This window comes from Strix aluco, chromosome 3 (genome assembly GCF_031877795.1).
Source record: "Strix aluco isolate bStrAlu1 chromosome 3, bStrAlu1.hap1, whole genome shotgun sequence".
Lineage (NCBI taxonomy): Eukaryota > Metazoa > Chordata > Aves > Strigiformes > Strigidae > Strix > Strix aluco.
In genome coordinates this window covers 112,265,604-112,293,400 of record NC_133933.1, presented here as the reverse complement: position 1 = coordinate 112,293,400, position 27,797 = coordinate 112,265,604, and the positions used below count along the sequence as shown (strand labels likewise).

The 27,797-nt window shown below is 36.8% G+C and overlaps 1 protein-coding gene across 11 annotated transcripts in view; it reads left to right on the top strand.

Annotated features, from left to right (window-relative positions):
* Positions 1 to 27,797, top strand: part of MYT1L (myelin transcription factor 1 like) — a 314,269-nt gene that overhangs the window by 207,662 nt on the left and 78,810 nt on the right. For 8 of the 11 annotated variants that reach the window (XM_074819977.1, XM_074819976.1, XM_074819975.1 and 5 more), the window contains 2 exons: positions 1,425 to 1,798; positions 22,303 to 23,280. In XM_074819977.1, coding sequence (XP_074676078.1) covers positions 1,425 to 1,798; positions 22,303 to 23,280 — 1,352 coding nt within the window. The remainder of the gene's footprint in view (positions 1 to 1,424; positions 1,799 to 22,302; positions 23,281 to 27,797) is intronic. The other 3 variants (XM_074819974.1, XM_074819972.1, XM_074819982.1) reach the window with 2 other exon arrangements.

Below are 27,797 nucleotides of genomic sequence, written 5' to 3'. Positions count from 1 at the left end.
AGAGGTGACTCTGTATGTTCCTTAGATATGTGTGTGCCAGGCAGACTGAGTCAGCCTTCCTGTGAACAAGTGCTTTAAAATTTAGGTAAGACAATGGCTAAGTTAGGCACTTAAATAAAATTCTTGTTACCTAAGTAGCAGTTTAAGTAACTGGAATGCATAGCTGCTGGGATGCAGTTAAATCAGATCAAGATCAAGACCCTGCAGACACCACAAAGAGGTCATCTGTAGTACTAAATGCAGTGAAATCCCCTGCTTTTTAGGGTTTCTCAATAGAATATGAAGCATTGCTAGAATGGAAGAAAATTATAAAGATCCTCACTGTTTGTAATCTGGATAAAAGGAACAAAAATATAATGTAAAAGAGGAATTTATAAGTAGATATACAGAAAGAACTAGAAAGAAGAGTTTAAATGTCCCAGGACATTATTATTCACAGAAAGAAGACTAAAAACCAGTGTAGCTTGAGGAACATTTATAATCACACAATAAAAAAAGTTCAGAGGAAGTTATTTAAGCAGAAAGTAATTTGTTGTGCAATCACTCCGTGTAGGACGTTATAGGGGTTACACAAGGGTGATCACATTAAACAAACACAGATTATATGACCTTTGAGAAACAGGTGGCTACTCTGGTAGAAGACCAGAACTCTGAAATGCTATTTACAGTGCATTAAAATGATCGATGAGGTAGTGGTACTCTACTTTGAAAAGTCTGACTTCCTTCACTGACAAAGGATTTTGTTTATTGTTTGATTTTTTTCAAGGCGAGAACACTTCCAACACTGGCCATGAAAACTATTGGTTTTTGGTTGTGTTGGGGAGCTTGCTTTCCCATTTTTCCAGCCTCGTAGCATATAATGGAGTATAGCAGTGGAGAATTTAAGAGCAATTAAGCATTTATAATAATAACAACAAATAACAGCATTAAGAATGTGGTCATATTTTCATTATTTAAATAGCATTGAAACCTATCTTAATTGTACACGATCAAAACCTTACTGAATATTACAAAATTATGAAGCGTTGCTTTATTCCCGATGTACTGATAGCTTACAAGTACAATAATATTGCTGGTTTTTAACCTATATTCATCTACTTTAGAAAAGAGTGTAACATGCAGAGGAGAGGAAAAAATGAGGAGAAAAAACACACATTTGTATCAGTTCTGGAACTGTTACGCTGGCATGTACATGTGACAATTTCAGGCAAATAATAGTTGTTTGCAATTTCGCAGGTTTTGTAAGTGTCCTCCCCCTTGGTCATTACTGCCTAAGCAGCATTTTAGTTTGAAAACATGCATTTTTGGAACAGCAACTAATTGTGTAGAATTAGAATATATGACTAAAAGATATGAGTTATACAATCTGACCTATAGAAATCTGCAGGATAATGTAATAATCTGCGTCTTTTATTTTTGCACAGTGTTTATGGCTGTCCTTTGGCAAAAAAAAGAAAAACACAAGATAAGCAACCCCAAGAACCAGCCCCCAAAAGAAAACCTTTTGTGGTTAAAGCAGACAACTCTTCAGTAGATGAGTGCTATGAAACTGATGGAACAGAGGAGATGGATGAAAAGGAAGAGGAAGAAGAGGAAGAGGATGAAGAAGAGGAGGAATATTCTGATGATAATGAGGAGCAAGGTGATGAGGAGGAGGATGATGAGGAGATAGATCGAGAAGAAGAAGAGGAGATTGAAGAGGAAGAAGAGGAGGATGAAGAGGAAGGTGAAGATGTGGAGGATGAAGAGGAGGAGGAAGAAGAGGAGGAGGAAGAAGAGGAGGAGGAGGAAGAACGTGGTAATAATCAGAGTATTAGTAAAAAGTAAACAATGTGTGTTTTCTGGGTTAATCTTCTAGTGTGGTGTGTGAGAATTTAGCTGCGTGGTTCTCATTAAAGTTAATGGAAGTCATGCAGTTAAATCTCTCTGCTCCACACTGAAAATATACCCCACTGTGTTCTCTTAACATTTATTTTAATAAGTCTGTCTTCCAAATATTTTTTAATACACCAGCACTCGTATTTCAAACAAGGAGGGTGGAGGTGTGTTTGTGCTAAAAATGCTTTCATAAAATATAATCCTAGTAGTGGATTAATGCATGCAGTTACCAGGAGAATATTCACGAAGGTACAAGCAAAGCATCAGCTACAGCTGGGTGCCTGTACTGATCATTTGCAAGTGTATTTGCTGGATCTGCTTATATAATGTCAATGGTTGCCCACATAAATGCTGTCACAAGTTTGCAGATAATTTTTGTGAGCAAAAACGGGCCTCTTCGCTTTGAAAATTTTGCCCCATACTTCCCTGTACCCCAAGAAACTGTTCAGAATGAACTATTACAATATACTTTGGTTCTTTGAGACTTGAATGCTGTGTACTTTAGTTGATTCTATTAAAAACAGAGATAGTGAGAGGTTTACATAGATAAAGTCCTTCTAAAATTCATATCTTTTGGTTATCATACCATGGCATAAATGCCATTAGACATACAGGTCACTAGTAGTAGCCAAATTAATGTGATTAAACTGTTCACCTTTCTCTTTTTTGGGATATTGGACTTTATATAACCAGTATTTTCAAAATATGTAATCAGTGTCCATTTACTCAAGAGTCCATATGCTGATGACAGACATCATAATGCACTGGGGTGAAATGAAAGAATCATGCAAAAATTAATGAGCTATCTAAAAAGTATTTTGTTCCCATTTCCAGGGAACACGTTTTTGGTTGGGTAGATTCACCTTTCTAACCAAAAAATATATAAGAAAAGCTTTCAGCACTCCTCAGTTGGATTCCTCTTAGGAACCAGGTATGAAAGTTGTATGACTTTTGTTTCAGCATTCTGTAAGGTCAGATCTTAAATCTTATAGAAAGACTTTGGAAGTATTCTTTCCATTTGGGCAAGATGGTGGCCAGCTGGGTGGCTATAAGCATTTTCTTAGATATCTGAATCTGTAGCATTTCCTCAATTGCTTAAATTTCCAACAAAATTGGTAGAGCATAAATAGCCAATCTTAAAACTTACATGAGTTTGATACAGCAGGGAAGCCATTTCCTTTTGCAGGGAACTCTGCTGTTTCAGAATCTGGAAGAGAAGCTGTGTTAGATCAGGCTGATATGCAACTGCTATTGCTATCCTGATGGGCAAGTGCAGGATGTCTAGCAGTTTCTTTAAGAGATAATGGTGACTGAGTTTGTTGGTGCTTGGGTTATGCTGCTGTGATTTCAGCTGACATGAAAAACTTTGAATCTACACTATCAAAAATGATAAAAGGAAAAAAAAAAAACCTAAGCAAAACTCAAGAGCTCAAGAAAATTGCTTCTGGCAAGCCAGCAGGCTTGATACTGAGTTTACTTCTACTATCATAGTGAAAACACAGTGGTTTACTTATTCCCACACAGTTACACATGCAGTTAGTGGTCCTAACCAATCTACTGAGGCTGACATTGCTTTTTGACTGCTTTCCTTCCATATATAGTAGGCTGTGGTTAAGAACTGCAAAAAATTTACAGAGGTACCTACATTAGCTGTTCTGCATATTACATGGAACTAAAACTTATATAGGTCAAGCTTTTCTTAGGATCTCATGCTATTCCAATAATAATATATATGTACATTAATAAATATATATGAATGTTGATGTCAAGCATTAGTCATTTAGAAATAATCCCCATAAAATGGGAAAAGTGATAATAGAAATTTATAAGAAAAATATTTCATGATCCTTTGAGAATCAGCGTAGTAATCACTATGCAACAATCCCAGTTAGGGCACAGCTGATTTACAAGAAAGAGTTACTAGCAATTAATGAGGAAGTTAGTATGGAGTTCCTTATGTCTGTGCCAAGGAGTGGAGAGTGATAACAGTTTGTTCTTGATGAGGTCTAGAAACTAACCAATAAATCAGATTTTTTTAGATAGTTCCTTTCCCATTGATTTCAGTAAGAGATCCTGATGTTTCACTTTTTTCCGCTCATAACATAAGCAGCTCTGTGGAATTTGGACTTGATTTTCCAGGGAAACAAAGTGCAATCAAAGTTAGGGGTTCTAAAACTACATGGTCTGAATGTGGCACTGGCCTTTATCTATTGACTGTATGGGGAAATTAGGTCTGTCAGCTCTGCATTTAGTTGTCTCAATCACTTGCTGCTCGCTACAATGTAGATATTGTAGTAAAACACCATCCACCTTTTAAGTCACCTTAGCAGGAAGTATGAATGTGTCTTAGTGTTCCTATCCCTAGAAAGAAAAAGCAGAATTATCCACTGGACACCAGGATGCCTGCACAGTTCTCCTAAAAGCTTCTGTCATTTGTGCTGTAGATTATAGCAGTTCAGAAAATTTCCGTAAATAACTGTAGTCTAGGTGGACAAAACAGTTAAAATCGTAAGTATCAGTGATAGAAGAATTCCATCAGCAAGTATAGGACTACAGAGGAAGCAATTATTGTGGGGGAAAAGGGGAGAGAGAAGGAAGGTAAGGTATTTTACCATTTCTTAGACCAAATTCAGTTTTCTGTTAGAAAAGGGTAGATCCTAGGAAACTCAAGTACCTCACTGGAATCTCATTGCCCATACTTTTTGTTAAAAGAAAGTGAATTTTGGATGGGATTCTCAGAGGATATAGATAATATACAGGTAATATAGGTATACAGTTCTTACTGATAATACTTGGACATTCACTGAAACCATCTCAGCCTTTTTGAAAATCATATCTTTCTAGCCTCATCATTGACAAACTAAAGGACTTGGAAAATACAGGTGTATCCTAAAGGAACACTCTTACAAATCTCAAAATACCAATTTAAAAAAAACCCCAACAAACCAACCCCAAACTTTTTTAGATGAGTCCCAAATTCTGTGCTCGTATTTCTGTACATAATCCATTGAACTAAAATTAGTGCTTAAAATTTCCCACCAGTGGCTGGCAATTCTTCTTTAAATTTCCATTAAATGTACTGTATTTCTCTGAAGAACAGCTATCTATCCATCTATCTATGAATAGATTTGAGAAGCCCTTATGTTCAGCACCACCACTAAAGGAAAGATGAATTTTTCTAATTTCCTGTATATCCCAGAAAGAAAGGGCAGATAGATGACCTGTGTTACGATAGCCTAACCTGTAAATTGCAATACAAATGGGAAGAAGTAAGAGAAAAGGCTGCTTTTGGAGTGCCCCTGCTCTGATGACAACTGCTGAGAACCTTTAGATTGAAATCTGAAGGGTGCATTTGATTTGCAAGGCAAACTGAAGTACTTTATCCTAAGAGTTCTCTTCTGGTAGTTGGGTCCCAAAGACTGTTTCACAAAGCTTTTCTGTTATAGAAAGAAACCTCTGTTGGAGGAGCTCCCAGAACAGATATTCCAAGGCACCTTTTAGCCCATATCACATGAAGACATTCAAGATGGCTTGTACTCCAGGTATTTCATAGTCTGCCAGGGGCAGGAGGAGTCAGGCTGATTCTAGACCTCAGGAAATTTGATACATCAATCAAATCCATTTCAGAGATGATGCTACAAAAACTATTGCAGTTTCCCAAGAGATGAATTAGTAGGATATATAAATCTTTTAGACACTCCCTTACATTTTCTGTTAAACTCAATGTAGTTGGCATATACAATATACCAATACGTGGTACTGCACCTAATTTTTCAGGTGGAATATACTGCAAAAAGAGCTGTAAAACATAGATAGCAGTGTATATTTAAAGGAGACATAATACAGTTTTTAAAAATAAATAAAAGCTAGAACATGGACAGAGAGATAGATGTTCTACATTTTTTTAAACTTCTTTAAATTGTAGGATTGTTTTTAAAAATCTGGCAATATGTTTTGTTTTTTTCCTTCACTTACATGAACTTGACACAGACACATAGGCCCTCATAATTTGAAATCCACCTATCAGGTCTATTAAGATTGTCAGTGCCCTCCACTGTCTTCCTGATCCCCTCATCAGATTTGCTTCTGAAGCACTTATGTTCTCTAAGGAAAAGGACACGGAAACACCAGTCTAAAGATGAAAGAAGCACCTGTGCTGAGGAGACTGTGGGGGCTCACAGCTTTCCAGCTGTGCTTGCTGCTGAAGACACTCTACATCTTGACAAATTAAGACAACATATCTGTGTTAGCAAGGTCGCCTGTCCAGCCTGCTGACCACTAATCCTATTCATTTATTTAAACTATTAGCAGAAAGTGTTCATCTATTTGGTGAACACAGGAGGTATTCAGTACTAATCAGAGCAGAGAGCTAGACTCACATGTACCTCACAGGCAAAACATCTAGTAGAATAAAATTATAGCTTTAAATTAAGAGGCCAGAAAGCATAATTTCACTGCTTAGGACAATGTACATGGAAAGAAGTGCATTTTCCAGGGCCAAAGAAGACAACTGAATAAATACCTGACAGTTTTACAAGGCAAAGCAGATCTTAACCCTTTGCTAATAAACTCTATTGCTGTATTGTTTCGTCTCCTTCATAAAAGAAGATACCCCGTGCCTAGGGTATCTCACCAATAACAGTCTGAAGAACAGAAAAAAATAAACGGAGTTGCAGCTGGAAGACATTTATCCTGGCCATTGTGTTGGTTTCCTCTGGATAAGAAGTTAAAAGTTGCCTTTCTGGTCTAGTTACAAAGTGGTCAAGCCTGGGAGTGGTTGGGTCAAACCACAGCATAAGAACTTTTATTGATACCTTCTTTCTGCATTGAAGATGCAAGCATGAACTACAACATGTTCTGTTTAGCTGTTTATATTATTTCATATAGAGACATTCAGATTAAACATTTTCTCTGAAAATTTTTGTTGGAAATAATGCAGTTAAAAGATTTGGAACAGGAAGTTCAGAGCTGGAAACCTCAAAGTTGTGGAGTAGAGTGGGGAAACAGCTATCCAGTAAACAACCTCTGGATACCTCTAGTTCTTGTGGAAAAAGTTCAGATTTATTACAGTTGGTACACATTTGTTGTTGGTTGTTTGGTCGATTGCTTAAACTTGACTGTGGTGTTAGTTTAGCAAACTTTTGCTTGCTGCTGTGTTCCATGCTCAAGGTGTTTGCTGCTCATAGGCAGTATAATTTAAGGGCATTATTTAAACATTATTTTTGAATTCTCTGAAGTGAGATAGGACCTGATACTGAGCTTGTTTACATCAGGACAAATAAAAAATAACTTTATGTCAATAGAGTTACATTTATGTGAGGTGGTGTTGCACATGTCATACCTAACTTTTCCTCCCCTTAAAGAACTATTTAAAAAGACTTCCTTCTCTATGAATATTTAACTCAGAAGCTCAGTAAACTTTCCAGGCTGTGTCTAGAAACTTACGTTTAACTTTAAGCAGTTAGTAGCCCTCTTCACTTTAACTTTCCTACAAATAAAAGGCCTTAAATGATAATGTGAAATATCTGATCCTTCAAGAGCAAATGATTCAGTTATAGCTTTATGCAGTGTAAAGAAATTATTCACCATTGATGAGACAGATTATAGATCTCTGCCTTACACAACTTTTGTTGATGTAAGCAGACATTCTGTAGAGGACGTTGGGATGCTTAAGGAGTTCAGGGTCTGAACTGCAGGCCTTAGTAAGAGCATCACAGGACACATTCAGCACATCTGATTTTAATGCTGCTTCATTCTGAATCTGTTTTATGTGGCATGGGGTTGCTTGCTTGTATTTTTAATTTACCTACTCTTCCCTTCAGTGTTAGCTGAACATGAGATGTTGGGCCCATTTAATGTCAAATTGTTCCAGGGCTTATGTGTGACTAAACCTTTCTCCAGTCTTGCCAGAGGAGCAGGTCTGGAAAGGAATATATGGATATCTCAGCAGTGCTACTTTGGCTTCTCTCAGATTGCAATCCTCAAGAAGAGGCTGTGTAGAGGTTGCCTTTTCTGTATTTCCATTGCATCCTTCTGTCTGCAGATAAATGCTGAGTGAATCCTTGATTTTGCCTCTTTTATTCCTTATCTGGCAAGATCATACAGTAAAATTAATTCTTTCTGGAATAAGGTGAATTGGAGAAGAAATTCAGAGCGAAAGTGCTGTAGCCTTGGAACTGTATTCCGATTCTCGCTCAGACTCTCTGTAACCAGCTTGATACCAATCATCTCCTGGTTTTGGCACAGTTGTGCCAAGAAGCTGGTTGCTTATGTATTATGGTACTTCAAAGAACCAATAGTGAACTCAGTAGTACAGCAGCTCTTTACATCTGCAAACATAATGACCTGATGATGTAGAAGGTCTCACATCTGGGATATGGCACTTTTGCTAACATATTCACAGGTTGTGCAAAACCAAACTCTTCATGTTCTCTCTTTGAATTCCTTTGCCTTTCACAGTGTTATTTCAAAGATTGCATTGTCCACACTGTACTGCAGCTTACACAGTGACCGCAGACTCTGTATGAATCCTTCTTGACACTACAGATGTAATGATTCTTAAAAATAAGTTTTACTTGGTTGGTGTTAGAGGATCCTATTTTTCTTCTTGTGTGTAGAGTGCAGCATTAAGGACAAACTTTGATCATCATATTCATTCACAATTCCCACTGGGCTTGCATTATTTGTCCTAAAAGAGTGAACACAAACGACAGCTTTTCACCCTGAAAAGCACAGAACCTTTTTTGTAGGAGTTATTTTTCTACTATTACAGTTCCTCCAGAAGATAATAAAATGAAATAAAATTCCAGACTGGATCGATCATTTCTTCTGATCCATATCTATTCTCATGAATCAAATTTGCAGTCCTGGCAAATGCCTTAAGTCACAGAAATTTTGTTTAACTGAAATATATAAACAACACCACTAACAAAGAATTCTTTTGAAGCAAAAGAGTTGATGTATAATGAACATATATATGTAATCCTGAATACCTTTTTTATGGAAGCATTTCTTCCTCATTTTACAGGTCTCAGAACAACTCAGTTTTGTTCTTTTGTCACCTGTATCACATATGACATAGTTCTTTTATACTATAAGAGATACTTTCCCTTCTGTGAATTAATGTATTTTAAAGATACTTTTTGAGAGTAGATTGTGGGAACTACAATTAGCTTGCTGGACAGCAAGGAAGGCCAAGCCACTTAGCGGAAGAAAAGAGGACTAATGCTAGGAATGGAAGCCATCTCAAAGAGTTTGGTAAAGGATGTTAAATAGTAGTCAGGAAAGGCCAGGAATGTTGTTATGGACTCAAGCTGGTTTTGGTCACTGTTGCTGAAATCCTCAGAATTATTTGGCACATAAAGGCTTCATGCAGAAAGTACTGAAAATAGTCAGTCTCTAACATTAAGCATGTCAAGTATCCATAATATCACACTTGGGGTTTTTTTTCATGTTTTTCCAAGGAATCCATGGCAGATATGATATGCTCTTGCAGTAAATATTACTGTTTTAGCAAAAATTTGCGGTGTCTCTGTAAGAGAAAGTTTTGCCAGTTAACAGGATTGACAGCTTAAGACTTATTGGGGGTTCATTAGGTGAACTCATCAATCTGATAGTTCTGTCATCCCAAAAGCTTAATTTTTCAGGCTATACTATTAATAAGAAGATTAAGTAATAGTATTGCTGTTGACACTAAAGGAACCACACCACAGAAGAGCAGAATTTACAATTACAAAAAAACCAAGCAGGCATTTTCTTCCTTGTACTCCGTAGACATGGATTACTAACGGTAACAAGGGAAAGGTCTGTGGCATGAATACTTCCCGTCACCTAATGCAGGACTGTTTGCAAAGCTGCCCAGGCCCATGTCAGGCTAGGGTTATGTCTTTACATTTTCCAAAGTATATGTGGGAGATTCTGTACTTATCATATGCACTTTAAAGCATGCTATGCAACTCCTTTCCTTTTGGTTTCTATTGTATCATATCTGTTGTTTCACCAACTGCTTCAGTTTATCATAAAAGTTCTATATAAACCAGATGCACCTGCTAAACACTTTCTTAGACACCCTGTAAAGCACTGGACTGAAGATTTTAGAGAAGACTGTCTTTTTATCATCTGCAATAATTGAAACATCATTCAGCTTGAAAGGCTGGCATCCAATGGAAAGTTAAAAATTGTTTCTTTTTCTATTGCAATATGTTGAACAAAACTTTGCCCTCAGATCATTAAGTGCAAAATATATTTTGAGAAGTAACATTGGAAATACAGAATGGCAGATAATTATTACCAGACTGTTAGGAATAGGGCTGGAGTTGGACTTAGAAAAAATTTACTAATGTTTATATTAGAGTTTGTTTATTATCTAATGAGAGCAGTCTGTGGATGTTCTTCTCTGAAAACAGAGTCAGAAAGGACAACTTTTAAGTGAGTAGAAAGTGGAATCCTTTCTTGGGAGTCAGGGATCCTCCTACATTTGATGGAGCGAGATAAATGTTTCAGGATGGAATGAAATGGAAATTCTGCCCCTAGGTGTAACTCAGGTGCCTGAGTTGAGTGTGAGAGGCGATGCAGGAGTTCAGGGCTGCATTTCCTTCTTTCCTAAGGTTGGAGGCTAGACCGGAGACTGCTTTGCATAAGCAGTGCTCTTATGCATTCTGCTGAAGATCTATCACACCCTAGAAAAAGAATTCAAAAACTGCAGCAGACTAAAGGAGGTCATTCTTCTGGGAAAGCGGGACATGCTGGATTCCTGTCTTTGCTCCAAGGACACTCTAACCTTCTTATGAATTGTCTGCTTAATATTAGGTTACAAAATCAGTTCTGGGAGCAGGGATCAGACACTACATTTCTCTCTGTTAGGCAAGTGCCCTTGTATATTATATGCAATAAAGACATTATATTTTTGCGTGAGTCAAATAGCATGAAAAAAAACATATGGGTCTTGTGCTTTCTGCTTCCTCATGGAGCTTGCATCCAGTCTAGCTTTTATTGTGGTGACTAGCAAACTTTTTTGGGAGACATGGTGTTGAATCCAGTCAAACTGGGAAACCTTTTATTCTTAAATCTTCCAATTCTTTAGCAAGTGACCTACTAAACAATGTATTTTACCTGGGAGATGGACAGGCAGAGGTGAACAGGGGAAATGAAGGAGGAAAAAGGCAGTTCTTCCCTTGGCTGCAAATTAAAGCAAGGCAGTCAAAGCAACACTTTATGGGAAGCCTTCTTCTTTCAAATGTGTATTAGAGCATACTTATTGGATTGGGTCTCTCTGGGAACTTATGTATGAAAACACCCAATGTCTGTAATCCTTCAAGGTTTAAATGGCAGACTGGAGAGCTTCTTAAGGTTGGAGCTGTTTCAGTACACATAGAAGAGGATCAGTGCTAAAGATTAGATGTCTCCCAGGTTTAAGCCACAAATGAACATAGGTGTAGTTGTATCACCAAGAGAAAGAATAAATAATTTTGTACAACATGACACATGAGAAGTCCAATCTGAAAGTGATGCAGAAATTACTGCTGCTATTCATGACTCTGTAAAAAGTGATTCATGTTGAAATGCCCTCTAAAGATGAGTTTAAGAACAAATTTGATTCAATGACTGGAGGGTCTTCTGACACAGAAATGGAAAGAGTAAGTCCCAAGTGTAAAAGGGAGTACAGGACTTAGGAAAAAAAAAAAAAAAAAGAATGCAGAAAGACATAAAGAAATGATTAGGAAGTCAGCATGGGAGTACTACAGAGACCAAGTACAATATGCTGTTAGGATTCCTTCCTGGACAGCAGGAAACAACAAAGATATAAAAGCTGCAGTCTGGAATCTTCCTTGTACAGAATCTTTAAAATAACAATAAAAAGGTTTAAGAAAGAAGGTTGATTTTACAGAATAGCTGATCAGAATCAGAGCTAGACAGAATACCCACACCCACAGGCAATGCAGCACAGTATAGTTCTGTTCTGTTGTTATATTTTCCTCTCCTTAATATGTGAGCATTTTCCTACAGTTCATGATGCAATGTAACTTACTGTGTCTTTGTACAACACTGATGGGATTTTATATCATTGTCATTTGTAGACTCAGAATTAGACAGATGCAGAGCACTTTTAAAAACCTAACCAGTAAGTGTAGACTCTTAAGACTTTTTATAATACGAGAACCAGGATTATTAGACTTGACTTGATCTGTGGAGAAGATACAAACAGTGATAAGCCAAATTACTAACTATTTAGAAATGCATAAATAAAAGTAATAGCAATGTGTTCATAAAGAATACCTGTCCTTTGGCAGATACATGTTTTGCTTGAAATCCACAAATTGCACATCACTGAGAAGATAAGAAGTGTGGAAATAATGTACACTTTATCAGAGTTTTAGGAACAGATTTGATGCAGTTCCATTTAATAAATTCATTTTGAAGTCATAAAGCATAATACAGCACCAGACACAAAGGGACAGAGAGGAAAAGTTCATGTTGGATAGGTTAATTCCATTGTTTCTTAAGTAGCTCAGATACTTCAGTGTGCAGAAATCCAAGTTAATGAGACTAGAGCCTAAAAATAATCATACAAAGTGCAATTGAAAGTGAACAATAAGTTAGGATGATTTCAGTATGAATCACCTGATGAATACTTGAAGAAAAAAATAAAAACAAAAATAATTTCAAGCAGAAGTAGAGGTATTAACTTTATCTCATGTACATTACTTTCACAGTGAACTCCAGCAAAACAAGTTCTGAGCTGAACCATCCTGAGACTGGACTCAGACTCAGGTTTTAGTTTTGTACAGTGTAAGATTATGTCTGTATCTGCATGTGTGTGTGTGTTTGTGTGGGTGTATTTCCAGAATACTGGTTATTGTGGTTATTTGTTTGATTGATCTACTTTGTAGATTGTTGTTTCCGTGAGGCCAGTTGGAGCAAGCGTTTTCAGCAGAGTTGTCATGCACTGAAACTGTGCTGCTCTAGTCAATTTAGGCACTGTGAGGCTGGCTACAAAGCCACTGCCATCATAGCTGGCAGGTATATCTTTAGTTGGAAATATATAGAAATATATGAAAATATGTAGGTGGTTACATTTGTCCATGAAAAGTTTTCCTTTTATGAGATACAAGCTTTTATTATCAGGACAGATATTTCAGTGCAGATCTGAACAGCAATGGGAAATCATTCATAGAAAGGAGGAGCTGACAATTTCTAAAATGGTGGCACTGTGTTTTCTTTAGGTGGACAGGTAGTTGGAAGAGCCTTACTGGAAATATCTTTGGAGATGCAGTAGTGACAGAAAAAGTTTTTTTAGATCTGTTACCATAGCATACATTTCCTGCATTTGGCAGGTCTCGTACTCTAATCTCCTTCTTAGACATTTCCAATCTCACAGGCCATCTGTACAAGTAATATAGATGGCAAATAAACAGAAGATAATAAAGACCCTTTGTAGCTAGCTAAGAGCTAGCTGCATCATTGAGTAACTATTGTCTCTTTTTTGAGGTCCACTGTATATATGTTCTTGACTGACTGAAGTAGCATGGTTAAAAAAATAGGTTCCCGTTTGCCTTACTTGTTCTTTCTGAAGCTACGGTTAACAGTGTGCTTTCCATTGATCCCAATTTACAGATTCTCCTGCCTTGTTCTCTGTCTCTTCAGTCACAGTAATCAAAGACTACACCTATGTGAGTTAATAAAAACAGGCCACAGTCCACTCATTTAATGCTGAGTTCAGCAGTTGTATGACAAGTGCATACAGATAAGCTTTTACCTTCCAAAATAGGATCCCCACATTCAAACTCCATCTTGGGAATGGTCCCTCACCAGCACCTCTGCACTGTGTCTGGACATTGCTGGAAGGATGCTGAGTCACTCAAGGCAAAATCATGCCAGGTCTTCACTAAGAGTGTAGCGGGATGAATAATCACATGCCATATCTTGGTCTGGTGTTCTGTCTCTAATTAGTTCATACTATAACCAAAGGGGCAAGGCACCCTTTGTATTTACTTTCTCCTTATTCTATGGAGTATTACTCAGCCTTCCCTGTCATGAAAAGATGGGAAATGTAGATGAAGAAGCTGGATGAGGGGATAAGTTGAAAAGGAACAAACCCCTAACGGAAAGCTTTACATTTCAGATGAAGTAAAGTCTGGCACTCTTGCACATCGAAGTCTTTGTCCTTCCAGATCCCTTAGTACTGAACTCATTGAGGGGATACAAAGAGAGACAGGAACAAGAAATTTCAACAATATTATTTTTAGCAGTTCTCTCATCCTCTAGAACAGCAGTGATGTGTGCCTCTGTCCCCTCTGCCAGTCAGGTGAGATTATTATCAGAGCACAAAGAGGCTTCCTTTGATAATGAAACACAACTAAAAAGAAGTAATTAAACTTATAACGGAGATCAGACACATCCAGTAAGATATAACTCTCTCCATGTAACTCATACAAATGCAAACATCTGTCCCATCCAAAGCATCCATACTACCCCTTCCACACCAACCTTTCCCTGTGTAACTTTGTCTGCAACCTAAAGATAGCTCCTTTTGGGTAGCTCCTTCATTCCTTTCTCCCTGAAACTCCTACTGTGTCATAGTAAAGATATTGTTGAAGTTCTGCAAGGAACAATTAGAAAGTTTTGAGTAAAAGCAATTGGAATAGGATTCATCCCATCAATTTCATTTATAACTGATCAAGAGAAATAGTCATTTTTAGGGAATAATTGAGCCTATATACTTTAGATACCTAGGTTAGGATGAAATAAATTACATCCCAGGATGCATGCTTTTGTCCACTGCCTGTAAATGGACTCTAGATGTCTAGTTCATATGGAGACATGTTCAATATGGACATCTGCACTGAGTCAGAGATCTGAACTGAACCAGTGAAAAGAGATTATGTATCTTTATAGTAACAGTTTCCAACCTGTCTTCTCAGAGATTTGTATGTGAGAAAGAAAATGTTAGTTTATGAACTGAAAATGTGTTCTCCAGGCTGCATCCTTTGCAAAGCAATGATCATGGAGAGGAGTATAGGTAGGGGTCACTGTCTCCTAAGCAGCCTTTGGAGTAGCCCCATGAGAAGCTCCATATCAAGAGCTGTCTGAGTGGGTGTTCTCCCATCGGTGCAGCTGGTCCTCTGCTCCCCTGCTGTCTCCCTGCTGTATCTCAGTATCTGGAGAATAGCTTTGGCTTCTTCATTGCCTGCTGCCCTGCTGAGCTGCGGAAACCTGAGAGAAACAGCCATACTCCACTGAGTCATTATAAGGCTATGAGACAGAGTATCTCTCCTCCCTCATATAGACTTCCTGGGGAGAAAAAGTAGGATGAAATGAATACCAGTCATCAACTAAAGCCGTCTCATTATCTGCCTGGACAGAAGTCAGGTTAAAACACTTAAGGACTGGTTGAACCTGATTCTCAAAGAAGCACGGACCAGATGGGAATGACTGGCTAAATCATACTGCCCTTGCAAACTCAACATATCCACTTCTGATCACAGATATTCTCAGCAAGTTTCTTCTCAAACCTAAACATATGCCTTCATACCAAATATTGCAGATACTGCAAACCAAACAAGCAGGCTTCATACAAACCATGGACCTTATCTACTTAAAGGGATGCCTGTAGATAACCAAAAAGTATTTTCTGCTCTCTCTGTGGTGGAAAAAAATAATCCCAGCATATTCATTGCCTTTTGACTTTTTGGAAATAATGTTTGGCTGTCAGGGTGAAAAGACTGGAGGTTGTAACCAGAAGGCTGTGGGAAGTGATTATTCCCCTTTATTCAGCACTTACACTGTTGTATGTGGAACACTAGATCCGGTTTTGGGCTTGTCAGTCCAAGAAAGCCTTGGAATACTGGAGTCCAGTGGTGAACAATCAAGATGATAAAAGAGCTGGAGCACATGATGTACAAAGAGAGGCTGGGAAAGAAGAGTTTGTTCACTTGCGGAAGAGAAGGCTAAGGGGAGATCTTATGCCTGTCCAGCTTCTTATGTGGAGAGTAGAGAGAAAATGGAGATGCGCAGTGACAGAATAAGAGACAACAGACACCAGTTGTAACAAAAGAAATTCCATTTAGAAATAAGGAAGGAATTTTTCCCCATGAGGGTGGTCAAACACTGGAACAGATTTCCCAGAGATGCTGTGCTATCTCCATCCTGGAAGATAATTCAAAACTGGACTGACAGGACAGGGTCCTGAGAATCTACTTTAAGCTGGCCCTTTTTTTGAGCAAGGATTGAACCAGATAACCTCCAGAGGTCCCTTCCAACCTCAGCTTCTACATGATTCCATGGCATGAGTGCAATGGAGATGGCATATGAGATGCTCTAAGATCAAAGAAAGGCAAACAGCACCTTGTGGTGAAAAGACAAAATCTTAAACAGAGTTTATCAACTTGAGTCAGAATCTAATAATTTTTAAGTTGTTGCAGTTTGTCACTTGAAGCAAGATTGCCACAGTCATGATCTTGCCAGAGGAGCTGTCAGATATCTTCAGATCCTTTTCCAAAACTGTACTGATACAGGTAGCTCATAGGGGTTTAGGGTGGGAAAACATGGTTGACCCATTCATCTGGATTATCTGATGCTCTTTCTCTTTATCCAACTCCTGCCTGATTCTATGATACTAATAGGAATGATGCAAGTAAGGACGTCTATATTCTAGCAATACTTTATGTGAATATTTGTAGAGTGGGATGCTATTCATGCAGCTCTGACATAGGCAAAGGCATGATAACAGGTCATAAGGATAGCATAAGCAAAGAAAAAAGAGTATTTCAGGGCACTGATTATATACAAACACCTGTGCATTTAGATGAGAATACACTGATTTGTACAGAAAACTAAATCTTCAAAAATGCTGCTATGCCAAAATAATTTATTAATATTCATTGTTTCTATTTAAAATGTATTTTAGTAGCAAAAAGAAGAAAAAACAAGGAATTCTTTTATATGTCAGTAATTGCTTTTTATATGTCACTAATCACTCCATAATAGGAAAGAAATTCAGATCTGTGAGGATCCCTTGTAGTCCGGGGTGGGGTGGGGTAGGGGGAGGTAGTACTTAATTTTCCAGTGAGCAAAACCAAATAAAAAGTGGTACCCATAGAAAATGAAAATATCAAAATGTAACAAAAAAAGAGGAAAGAAAGACACAGTAAGCCAGAAAATTATCTACAGTATTTAGAAGTCTGTATGGGCTTGCTCTGTGGTCCTCACTCCTACTTTATAATACTGAATCCTACCATGATGTGCTGTGTTCTTCAGCTCAGACCTTCCTTGCCATGCTTAATGACTTCTACTCTTCATTTATTTTACTTTGAGCATTGGTTATTAGTTGAATACTATAATTATTGTAGGAGAGTCTAAACAGTAAATCCCATTATTATAACTATTCTAAGTAGGTGTAACAGGCTGAAGGGGAGGAGTGAAAATATTAGATATAATGGAATAATTAGAGTCCATCAAGTAAATAAGTGAGCAGTTACATTTTTCCTCTGACTTTCATTAGATAATATAAGGTCCATAAAGGAATCAACTACTGTAAAAACAAATTGCTTGGGTCTTTACCTGAAGTACTTACAGTGTAAAAGAACTTCAGGAACTTTTGCAGAGATGAAGAATTGCACATGGTCAGCTTAAGCGTTCAGTGTGTCCCTGAAATAGGCATATTCAAAGGCTTGGGCTCTGATTCAAATCCTACGTCAATAGAAGTGTTCAGACTTCTAGAAACCTTGCTTAGGCCCTCGGAGAGTTACATTTGTGCTCTATTTCTTCATTATGAAATGGAGAGGTTGTTGAGAGCTCACTAAGTTTTCCACCTCTTCAGTGTCCTTACTCATAAGATTTTCCAGGAGGAAAGGGCAATGTACAAACAACCCCCTGCCCCATACAATGCTGTAACTTTCTAAGATTTGGGATTAATTTGTGCCAACATTGTCTTGCTAAATATTTCTCACAGGCCAGCTCTTATAGACTGTAATGTGGAGATGTATGCATGCACTTTAGAGGGAGAAAAAGGGTGATAGAGTAGTATCATATGCTGAGCACTTAGGAACTGACAAGTGGCAGTAGCAAGAGCAGTGTTTTCAAATGGGCAATGCTGCCTGGATAATGAAACCATCCATCGGGGCAGGAAGCCTATGTGACCACATATAGTTTCAGCTTGTTAGCCATCATGTTTTCCCGTGCTTCGGAGAAAGTGAGTAATTTGATACATGGACCACAGATTTGGAATATCTTGTTTCTGAAGTCTTTGGCCTTTGGTAGGAATATAGCTGCTATTACTGAAGTATCATTGCCTCTCTCTGCAGAATCTCTCAAACTAAATGCTGTATATTTTCCTGTTCAAAAAGAAGGTGCTGTTTTGCATGACTCCCTATACTAAAAACAGCCAACCATTTCTTCTGCCAAGAAATTGTTTAAATATGAATGTGATAGGAACAAAGGGAGAAACAATCAAGGACGTAGAGGCTGTAGTCCTTATTCTCCAGTGACTCCTGGTATGACATGGAAAGAGTCACTCAACTTCTCTGTGTCTCAATTTCCCATCTGTAAAATGGGGTTAAAATACCTACCTCACAGGGGTGTTGTGAGGCTTTTTAAAATAATGTTTGTAAAGTGCTTTGAGATCCTCGGATGAAAGGTGCAATAAGAAATCAAATTATTCACTTTTTTAGTGCAACACAAGAGTGCACTTCTGTTGAGATGGCTAAAGGCTTCCAGCTCTTTACAGCGCTACTACATAGTTTTCACTATAACTTCCCTTTTGTGATTTGTTATATCTGTTGGAAGTTAAAAAGAACAATTTTTTCAATCAAGAATACCTGAATTTTCATAGTATTGTGTGGATGAGGGCTAAAATAATCTGGTATTCTTCTAAACCTGTGTTGCATATTCCTTGTCCATGAAACCCTAAAGCTAACAGAAAAAGGATATATGATAACTTTGTGATCTCTTCACCTGAACTGGCTAACTTGTGTCTTTTTGAGACAAACTCAGCCTCTTCACCAAATAAAAAACTGCAATTTAGGTCAATGGTTACAAAACTTATGTAAGGGGTAGAGTTAAGTGTTTTAGTCCTGTGTGTTTTGCAGTCATTTAACAAACGGCCGTTAAACAGCACAGTGTAAACGTAGTTACCGAGTTAAAGGTTAAATCTTAGGAACTGTAGAAATGTGAAATGAAAGCAAGATTAGACTTTACAGAGCTGAATCAAAGGCACATAGGTTCATGTAGAGCTGCTGGACTAACATACTTTCCAGAAGACCCTTAAATAATACACAAACTAAAATTTCAGTTTAATAAACAGGCGACACAGGTGCTTCACTAGAGCAGGCTCAGCATCCATTAGACTGTTATTGAGGAGATGACAGAGTATACATAAATATCCTTTTCATCAAAATTAACTGCTGCATGGAGATAAACATAAGCAAAATAGCTGTTAAAGAAAGTAGATGCAAGAAAAGGCCAAAAATTAAAAGAGGAGGAATGAAACTTGATTAAAATATTTTGTTTTCCTGCCTCTCACATCTGGGATTCATGCTTTACACTTTCTTCTCCTCCACCACCTTTTTTTCTTCTTCTTTTTAGGATTGAACGGGCAGGAGAACTGAAAAGGATATAACCAAACAAACAGAATAAAAAGTATTATAGTTACAGCTTTCACCCAGCTTCACCTACTCAAAAGGAATTTACATGTCTTCACTCATACAGTACGTGATTCATATTTTGACTTTTCACTGTTGTGGAGGCAAAGTATAGCATAGTCCTCCCATTGGTGATCATTTACATGAGTCTCATTCATGAAAAAACAAACACAAACCCCCTTTTTTAAAAAACAAACCCCAAAACCTTTCACATTTCAAAAGTTGGCCTAGAATAGTCACTGCATACCTGAACAGTTCTCTGGATGGCTTGAGAAAATATGGGTTTTTTTAACTCTGTATTTCAGTATTCTGTTAGAGCTAGATTTGGACTGATTTCACCAGTGTTTGTAGATATCTCATCCTAAACTTAAAGGCACTGGCAATTTTGGAGCTATAGCTCACTGCTTCTTTAATTACTTTGATGTTCCTTCTGCTACATCTGACTGCCCATCAGATGTAGTTACAAGAAGCACTCCACAAAAGCAGCAGTTTCTACTGAACAATCTTCTTGGTATCAGGTTTTATCCTTAATATTTAAATTAATGTAGGATTTGTTTGTACATTTCACTTTAGAAAATTATTATTAGTGTATTAAAACATTTGCTTTTCAAATAGCACAAACTAATTATCCAGTAATCCTTAACTGCCTACTTCTATGCAGTCATTCAAGATGGAATTTTTTCAGATAGGCAGTGTAAGTGGCATCCCTTACTTTTACACCGAAAATCTGACACTCTGATATACTTAATTTGTGAGAGACTGAAACATAAATATGGATTATGATTATCTTGAGAACAACTGCAACTAAAATGAAACCTCCTTTGATGATAAATAGGTAACCCACTATTGACTTGGAATATCTTGTCATATGAAAATACCATACATCCTTCCCTATTATTTATCTTCCCACTGTATTGAAGTAGATTATATATACTATATAATATTTTACCATTAGAGCATTTTTTTTCCTAGATGTAGCCTAGTCATCTACCAGTTCTGCTTAACTACAGCCTACTATCATCCCAGGATCCCTAACCACTGTGTAGAAGGAATACTATCTTGTGGCTGAAATATTAATTATTGTGCTGTTGAGCTTTGTATTTAAAACTCTGATTTATTATCTTGTCCACTGACATAAAAAATATTTTTATCAACAATTATTCCCTATCATCGAAATGTTAGTGTACAAGCCACCTACTACCTGAAATTTCCGACTTTGGTTTGTTTAACCCAAAACATAAAAGTCACACTTTAGAAAATGCTATAGGTGTACCAGTGTTGAAAATACATCTGAACTGAAAAAATCCTATCAGAAGTTGATGGACTAGCTCTTGAGCGGGTGTTAATTGTCCTAGCTCTACTGGTTTCTTTCAGTTTGCACCAGCTGAAAAACTGGCCTAGCATGTCAATGTAATGACAGATTTAGGAACTTTCTTTTCCAGTTGTGATGCAAAACATTTAAATATTGCTTGAGTAGCCAATTACCAAAATATAATTTATCAGACGTTCATTAGTAAATAATGATGAATGTTTGTGTGTTTTAAGAATGGGTCTAAGGATGACGTAACTTCTGAGTGAACATGAGATATCAGAAAATGCTCTCTGGATGATATTCATCTGACCAAATATGGATATTTTTAAGGTAGGCATCTAGTCTGAGTCCCTTTGTTGTCAGTGAAGAGAAACAGGTGCTTTAGTAGTTATTAATTATTCTCAAGAAGATATCTTAACCAGATCTGGTGGACTGTAATCTTAAAGCGTTCGCTTCTCTTACTGACTAAGGATGGGAATATCGGGTAGCTTACTCAGATATAGATGCCTGCCTTGCTCATATCTAAAGTTAGGTGAGATGAATCTCACCCTCAGGGCCTCACATTGGCTCCATCTTCTTAAGTTGTCCCTCTATTATTCAACAATTGATAAAACAAAGCTAAGTAAAATATGGTAACTCTGCACCATTATGTTACAATACACAGGACAGTAGATAGCAGCCCTGTCATACATTTATGACCATATATTTTGGGCTATTTATTTAAAATTTATTTATATTTATAATTTACTTAAAATTATATTGTGCATTTAGTTGCTTCTATCTTCCTTTCATGTAACAACTCATTTAAAATTCTTACTTCTCCACAGTTTGCATAGTTAAACTGAGATATTTTGATTTCTACTGGTGGATCCACTAAGTAAAATGCCATTTTGATCTTTGCATGTAGTTACTGGTTATCTAGTGTTAATGGTGTGTATGGTGTTAAAAAAGTGACAATTTCCTGCTTGGTGTATATTCTTTCTCTTTTGGTGAATGGCATTCATCAATAAGAGAATAAATCCAGTAGTACTCACTCCTTTACCATCTACTATATTTACAGGAAATACAGGAGTGAGAAAAGTTGGAAGCATAGTCAATTATGCCATATTAGTAATATGATTGTAATAAACCCCATAAAACTGTAAATATAGAAGTGAAAGGAGAAACCTAAGTATTTATGCCATAATATTTAGCAGTAGTAGTAATTAGCATTTTGATTGCCTTTTTCTTAGCGGTTCTGTGAAAGAAATTCATGTGAATAGCAAATAAACAAAAATAGCCCTATGGACTATAGAGAAATTAACTTCACATGGGCCTTAGAGTTGTAGAATTGCTGTACGATTAACAATATTTGACATGTAGTTTGTTTTCTGTCCATGCGATTGCAACAACAGTTCCAATTGTAGCCACTTTTTTCTTTTCTTTTCCTTTTTCTTTCTTTCTTTGTTTCTTTCTTTGTTTCTGTTTTTTATGCAGAAGACCATCAAATGAATTGTCACAATACTCGAATAATGCAAGACACAGAAAAAGACGATAACAATAATGATGAGTATGATAATTACGATGAACTGGTGGCCAAGTCGTTGTTAAATCTTGGCAAAATTGCAGAGGATGCAGCATACAGAGCCAGGACAGAATCAGAAATGAACAGCAATACATCTAATAGTCTGGAAGATGATAGTGACAAAAACGAAAATATTGGTCGGAAAAGTGAGCTGAGTTTAGATTTAGACAGTGATGTTGTTAGGGAAACAGTGGACTCCCTTAAATTATTAGCACAAGGACATGGTGTAGTGCTTTCAGAAAACATTAATGACAGAAATTATGCAGACAATACTTCACAGCAAGATAATAGGAATATGAACTTTGTAATGCTAGGGAAGCCTGTGAACAATGGACTTACAGAAAAAATGGTGGAGGAGAGTGATGAAGAGGTGTGTCTCAGCAGTTTGGAGTGCTTAAGGAACCAGTGTTTTGATCTGGCTAGGAAACTCAGTGAGACAAACCCACAGGAAAGAAATCAACAGCAAAACATGAACACTCGTCAGCATGTCAGGCAAGAAGATGACTTCCAAGGAAGAACACCAGACCGGAATTACTCTGATATGATGAACCTAATGAGGCTTGAAGAACAGTTGAGCCCCAGATCTAGGACTTTTTCTAGCTGTGCAAAGGAGGATGGTTGTCATGAAAGAGACGATGATACCACCTCTATTACTTCAGATAGGTCTGAAGAAGTGTTTGATATGACAAAAGGTAACTTAACCCTACTTGAGAAAGCAATTGCTTTGGAAACTGAGAGAGCAAAAGCCATGAGAGAAAAAATGGCAGTGGAAGCTGGAAGGAGGGATAATATGAGATCATTTGAGGAACAGTCTCCAAGACACCTTTCTGGAGATGACAGGAAGCCTAAACCCAGTGACGGCCATGTCAAAAAGCCATATTATGGTAAAGGTAATATTTCTATATACCGTATGTTATGTCATGAGAAAGTGTGAGCTAACATGTTAAGTTTTGCATAGATTTCTGAAATGAAGTTATTAATTCTACAAAATGGGAACTTTATTTAAATTGTAGTAGTATGACATGATTGTAAAATGGCATCATATTGCAATTATAAAATAAAAGAATTCATTCTGCAGTGTTAGAAATATGTACAGTATTTCAGTGAATATCATTTGGCCAAATTTAAAAAAATAACCTCTCAGGGAAACAAAACAAATGAGATCATGTTGAAAGAGGCAAAGATTTTTCTCAAGTTTTTAATATGTTTTATAGTAATAATTAAAAAGCAATAAATAGAATTATGTTACAAACTATATTGGAGAGTGGGGTTTTATGTAGCAGGTAGTCAAGCAGCTATGAAGTGCATATTTTACAGATTGGATTGGGTAGGTGGCATCATGACTTATAAAATTATCTTCAAATGACAGTTATTGATGAAGCCTCTCCCATCTAAAATGTAGAATTGCCTGATAGAAATTGAGCAGTATCAGAATGACCGATAACATAAGATAGGGGCAGTGACTGCACATTAATTATCTTAAGATAGTAAGGTAATGGAAACCATTTGCTATGCAAGGCATGGTGTGGCCTGGGCTGAGATCAATAGCAATTTCTTTCTTATGTGCATTCCACTTCACTGGTTTCATTCCATTGTGGAAACAGTTAAGGTGCTGCCTTGACCATAATTCAATTAAAAAAAAAAAAAAAAAGAACAAAAAAAGAACAGACTAAAGGTTACCTTTAGAATGCCTTTTAATTTATAGTGTTATCATGGTGATGGTGTGTTTATATTACCACACCCCTCTTTAACGTGTCTACATCTGTACATGTAGGGCCATGTTGTATAAAGTGTTCAATACTTCCTGAGACTGATTGAACACCCCTGATTCCCATTGACTTTAGTGGAAGTTGAGGACGTGGTATTTCTTGGGAGATGCTAAGCAGGGACTGGGTTCATCTTCTATGTATTGTAAAAATATTTGGTTTCCTTCCTACAACTGAGATGCTGGGCAATTTTCTCCTTTTTATAAATCCCTGTTTTGAAAAACTAATACTCTACCTGTGACATTCAGGTAGGGAGACATCTTGGTCCAAGAAAGTTTTTGATCTTTTTTTACAAGCCTTAAAGGAAAGTAATGACCAGTCTTTTAGAAAAGCATGGAAATTACTGTTGTTAAACACTCTTCTGCAATGTATTTTAGGGAAGTTTTGTTTGTTTTAAACACAAATATGTGGTTCAGTGAGTGTTGTAGTTACTTTGGGTATTTGGGAAAGACAACTTTAGTTAGTTAGTGTATTAATGCATAGCCATTGGGGATGTTGTGCTAAATGTTGTTCACGTATGACCTATTGTAGGTGCATTTCCCTTTGAATATATGTCTCTAATAAAACCACAGAAAACATAGCAAACCAATATTAATATTTGAAGAGCTTTTTGACTCTGGTGTTGTCCAGCCCTACCAGTCTATGTATGCCTGGGAAAGTATTTATGCATATAGATCTGCTGTCTCCAAAAAGGCTATATAATTTCTGACAGTAACAAAAGTATGGACTTCCTATTTCAGTAAATTCTAGAGCTTCTTTGAACTATCCTGTCTCTCGGGAGCTGCAGGCTGAATTGATAATAGCTCCAAACAACAGCCAGGGACCAAATATCATGGTAGTTTGGACCAAGAAACTTCATTGAGTAGATCTTTCTATGCTTTTTTAATAAAGGAAGAAAGAAAAAATTATTCCTTCCTTTATAAAACATAGGAAACATTCTGATAGTTGTTGAGAGAGGAAGCTTTAATTAAGATAATTGCTTAAATCATTTGTCCTCCACTCACACATTGTCTTCCAAATACTCCTGGAAGAGATACCTACAGAGATGTATGATATGATTAAGTTGAAACTTTTTTGGGTACACAAGTTTGCAGTGAGAACTACCTCCTGGCTTCAGGAGTTCTGCTTTCAGAGAACACTGAAACAACTGTTAAGGGACCACTAACCATTTTTTCCCTGCCATTTAAAGCCTTCTAAACAGGCTTTCTTCTGAATTTTATGAATTTTAAAACCTTTTGAATCGTCTGACAACCTTCACTCAGGCAATACTCCCATTGTGGCAAGGAGTGAGGAAGGTTATAGAATTAAATAAAACTATGCAATATTTCTCCCAATTAGCAGAAAAGGATTTACAAAAGAGTATCCAGTGTTTTGTATAAAGTTGTGAAAAGTTTAGTCAAATGTCTTCCATTAAAAGCAATGGGAAATTGTGCAAGTACAATTTTATGCAAGTTTTGAAATCATTAAGAATAGTATACAGCATCTTTTCTGACTCATTAGACCATAAAGGCTCTAAGGATCTGATTGATACATGCTATAACTTTATAGCATAGACTTGAATACAGAGGAGGATTTGCTTGACACTGTAGGATGTAAGTGTCCAGATCCTCAGCTGCTCTAAATTAGAATACCTTCATTGACTTCAGTGGAGTTCTGACACTGTGGAGTAGCTAAATAAAGTTCCTCTAGTTTAATGTCTCTAAAAAGCCATTATGGTCTATTAATCATCTACATTTTTTGAAGTCCTTGAATATTGTTATATTTACATAATTTATATTTCATTTACATTACTTATTCACTTATCTAATAATTTTACACATCCCAAAGTACTTGACTTGGAGAGTCGCTTAGAGTTGTGTATGTATGTAGCTGTGGGCTTGCTGTTCTAGTGGTCTCAGCACAGGCCTATCTGGCAGGAATTCAGATCACTCCTCTGACATTTGCTCCTTCTGTGGCCTTGGGTTTACCTTCTTGATCTCTTTGATTCAATTTCCTGACATATAAGATTACGGTCTTTCCCGGAATGTTGTGATAACAACGTGTATAGCACTTTGGAGATAGATTTGTATGTGTATTTATCATTAAAGAGCATGAAACAAAGAACTGTGTTCTACAGTCAACATGCAAGTTAAGTAAAATAAAACTTTCATAATGAGGGATTCCATTTGCAAAAGACAAGGTTTAAATTTTATATTAAAATTTAAGAATGGATTTAAAGGAGAGTCATTACAATGGGCTAAACAATTTCTCTAAAATGAAGGTGTTCTGAAAGAACTCAGAATGTAAAAGTATCTATATTTATATATAGATATAAAAGCTACCAGAAGGAAATAAAGGAAAAATAAGTCCACAACTGAATGTGGATGCTGGATTGTATTGATTCAAGCTGAAAAAAATAGGTTGTATGTGAAGTTCTGCAAGTACTGAAATTTCCACTGATTGTACTGAGTGTTGTATTTGTTGAAGTTGGGATGGAATTTAATGTAAGAAAGACTTAATAGAAAAGAAGTAGCAAAATCTTATTTTCCAGAGATGAAAGCATAAATACTGAAGCAAAGTGATGACAAAAGCAGCATAAAATAAAGGAGTATAGCTCAGATTGGGTATTAAAAGGAGGATGGACTTAAAAAATTCAAGGGTTGGTTGATCTTGAGCCAAAATGGTAGCAGTTAGAGTATCCTGGATTTTATTCCTTTAATACTAATATAAAAATCAGCAATAGTCTTCAAAATCTGGCAACTGTGGTCAAGGTGATAAGATGTAATTTGTGTCATGTGCTGGGCTGGAAGGGTAGGGGTGTTACTTTACAGATGTTCTGTTAAATGAAACAAGCTATTGAAGTATGTGGAAAAGTTCTAGTTCAGGATTAATCTCACCAGCAGTTCCACTACATTATTGGCAGAAGACTTTATTCTGTTGAGAAAATGCCTATTTAGACTTTTCATTGATTTGTAGACAGAAGATCCAACAACATCCTAAAAGATCATTAACCTTTTAAGTATATGAATATTCAAGCATTATGTATGCATGTTTGTAATGGCCCAAATTTACACAGCAACTGATACTTTCTGTAATTCTGATTGCAATGTTTACCCCACCATAATTTATTGAAGAGAAAGGAATATTTACCTAATTTCTACCACTTCATAAGGAATTTAAAGAAAACAAGAGTCATGTCCTCAGTGAGCCTTGGAAAAGGGATTTATTTGTGCTGAATCGTTGAATCGTTATGCTGAAGAGCTGGGTTTGCTACTCTCAGGACATTGAACTGCTATGACAGTACATTTGGAGACCTTAATACATCAGGCAAATAAGAATGTAAAGAAGGGAAATTCCAACTAAAGTTTCCAAATGACCTTACACACTGTTGCCAGCAGAACATTGATTGACAGTGGTATGACTTTGCTATAAAAAGGTCACTTTCCAATCACTGTGAATGGATATTGCTGTGATCATAGGAACCTGCAGTCTGAAAAGAAAATGGGATGAAAGTGACAGAACTGTGTTAAGAAGTAGAAGGGGTTTTTTTTCTTCTAGTTTTCGTAAGAACATTTACCAAAGAGTAAATGACATGATTAAATGAACCTTCTTACAGAAATGTGAAAAACATCATTCACTTGACACATTTGTTGTAAATTATA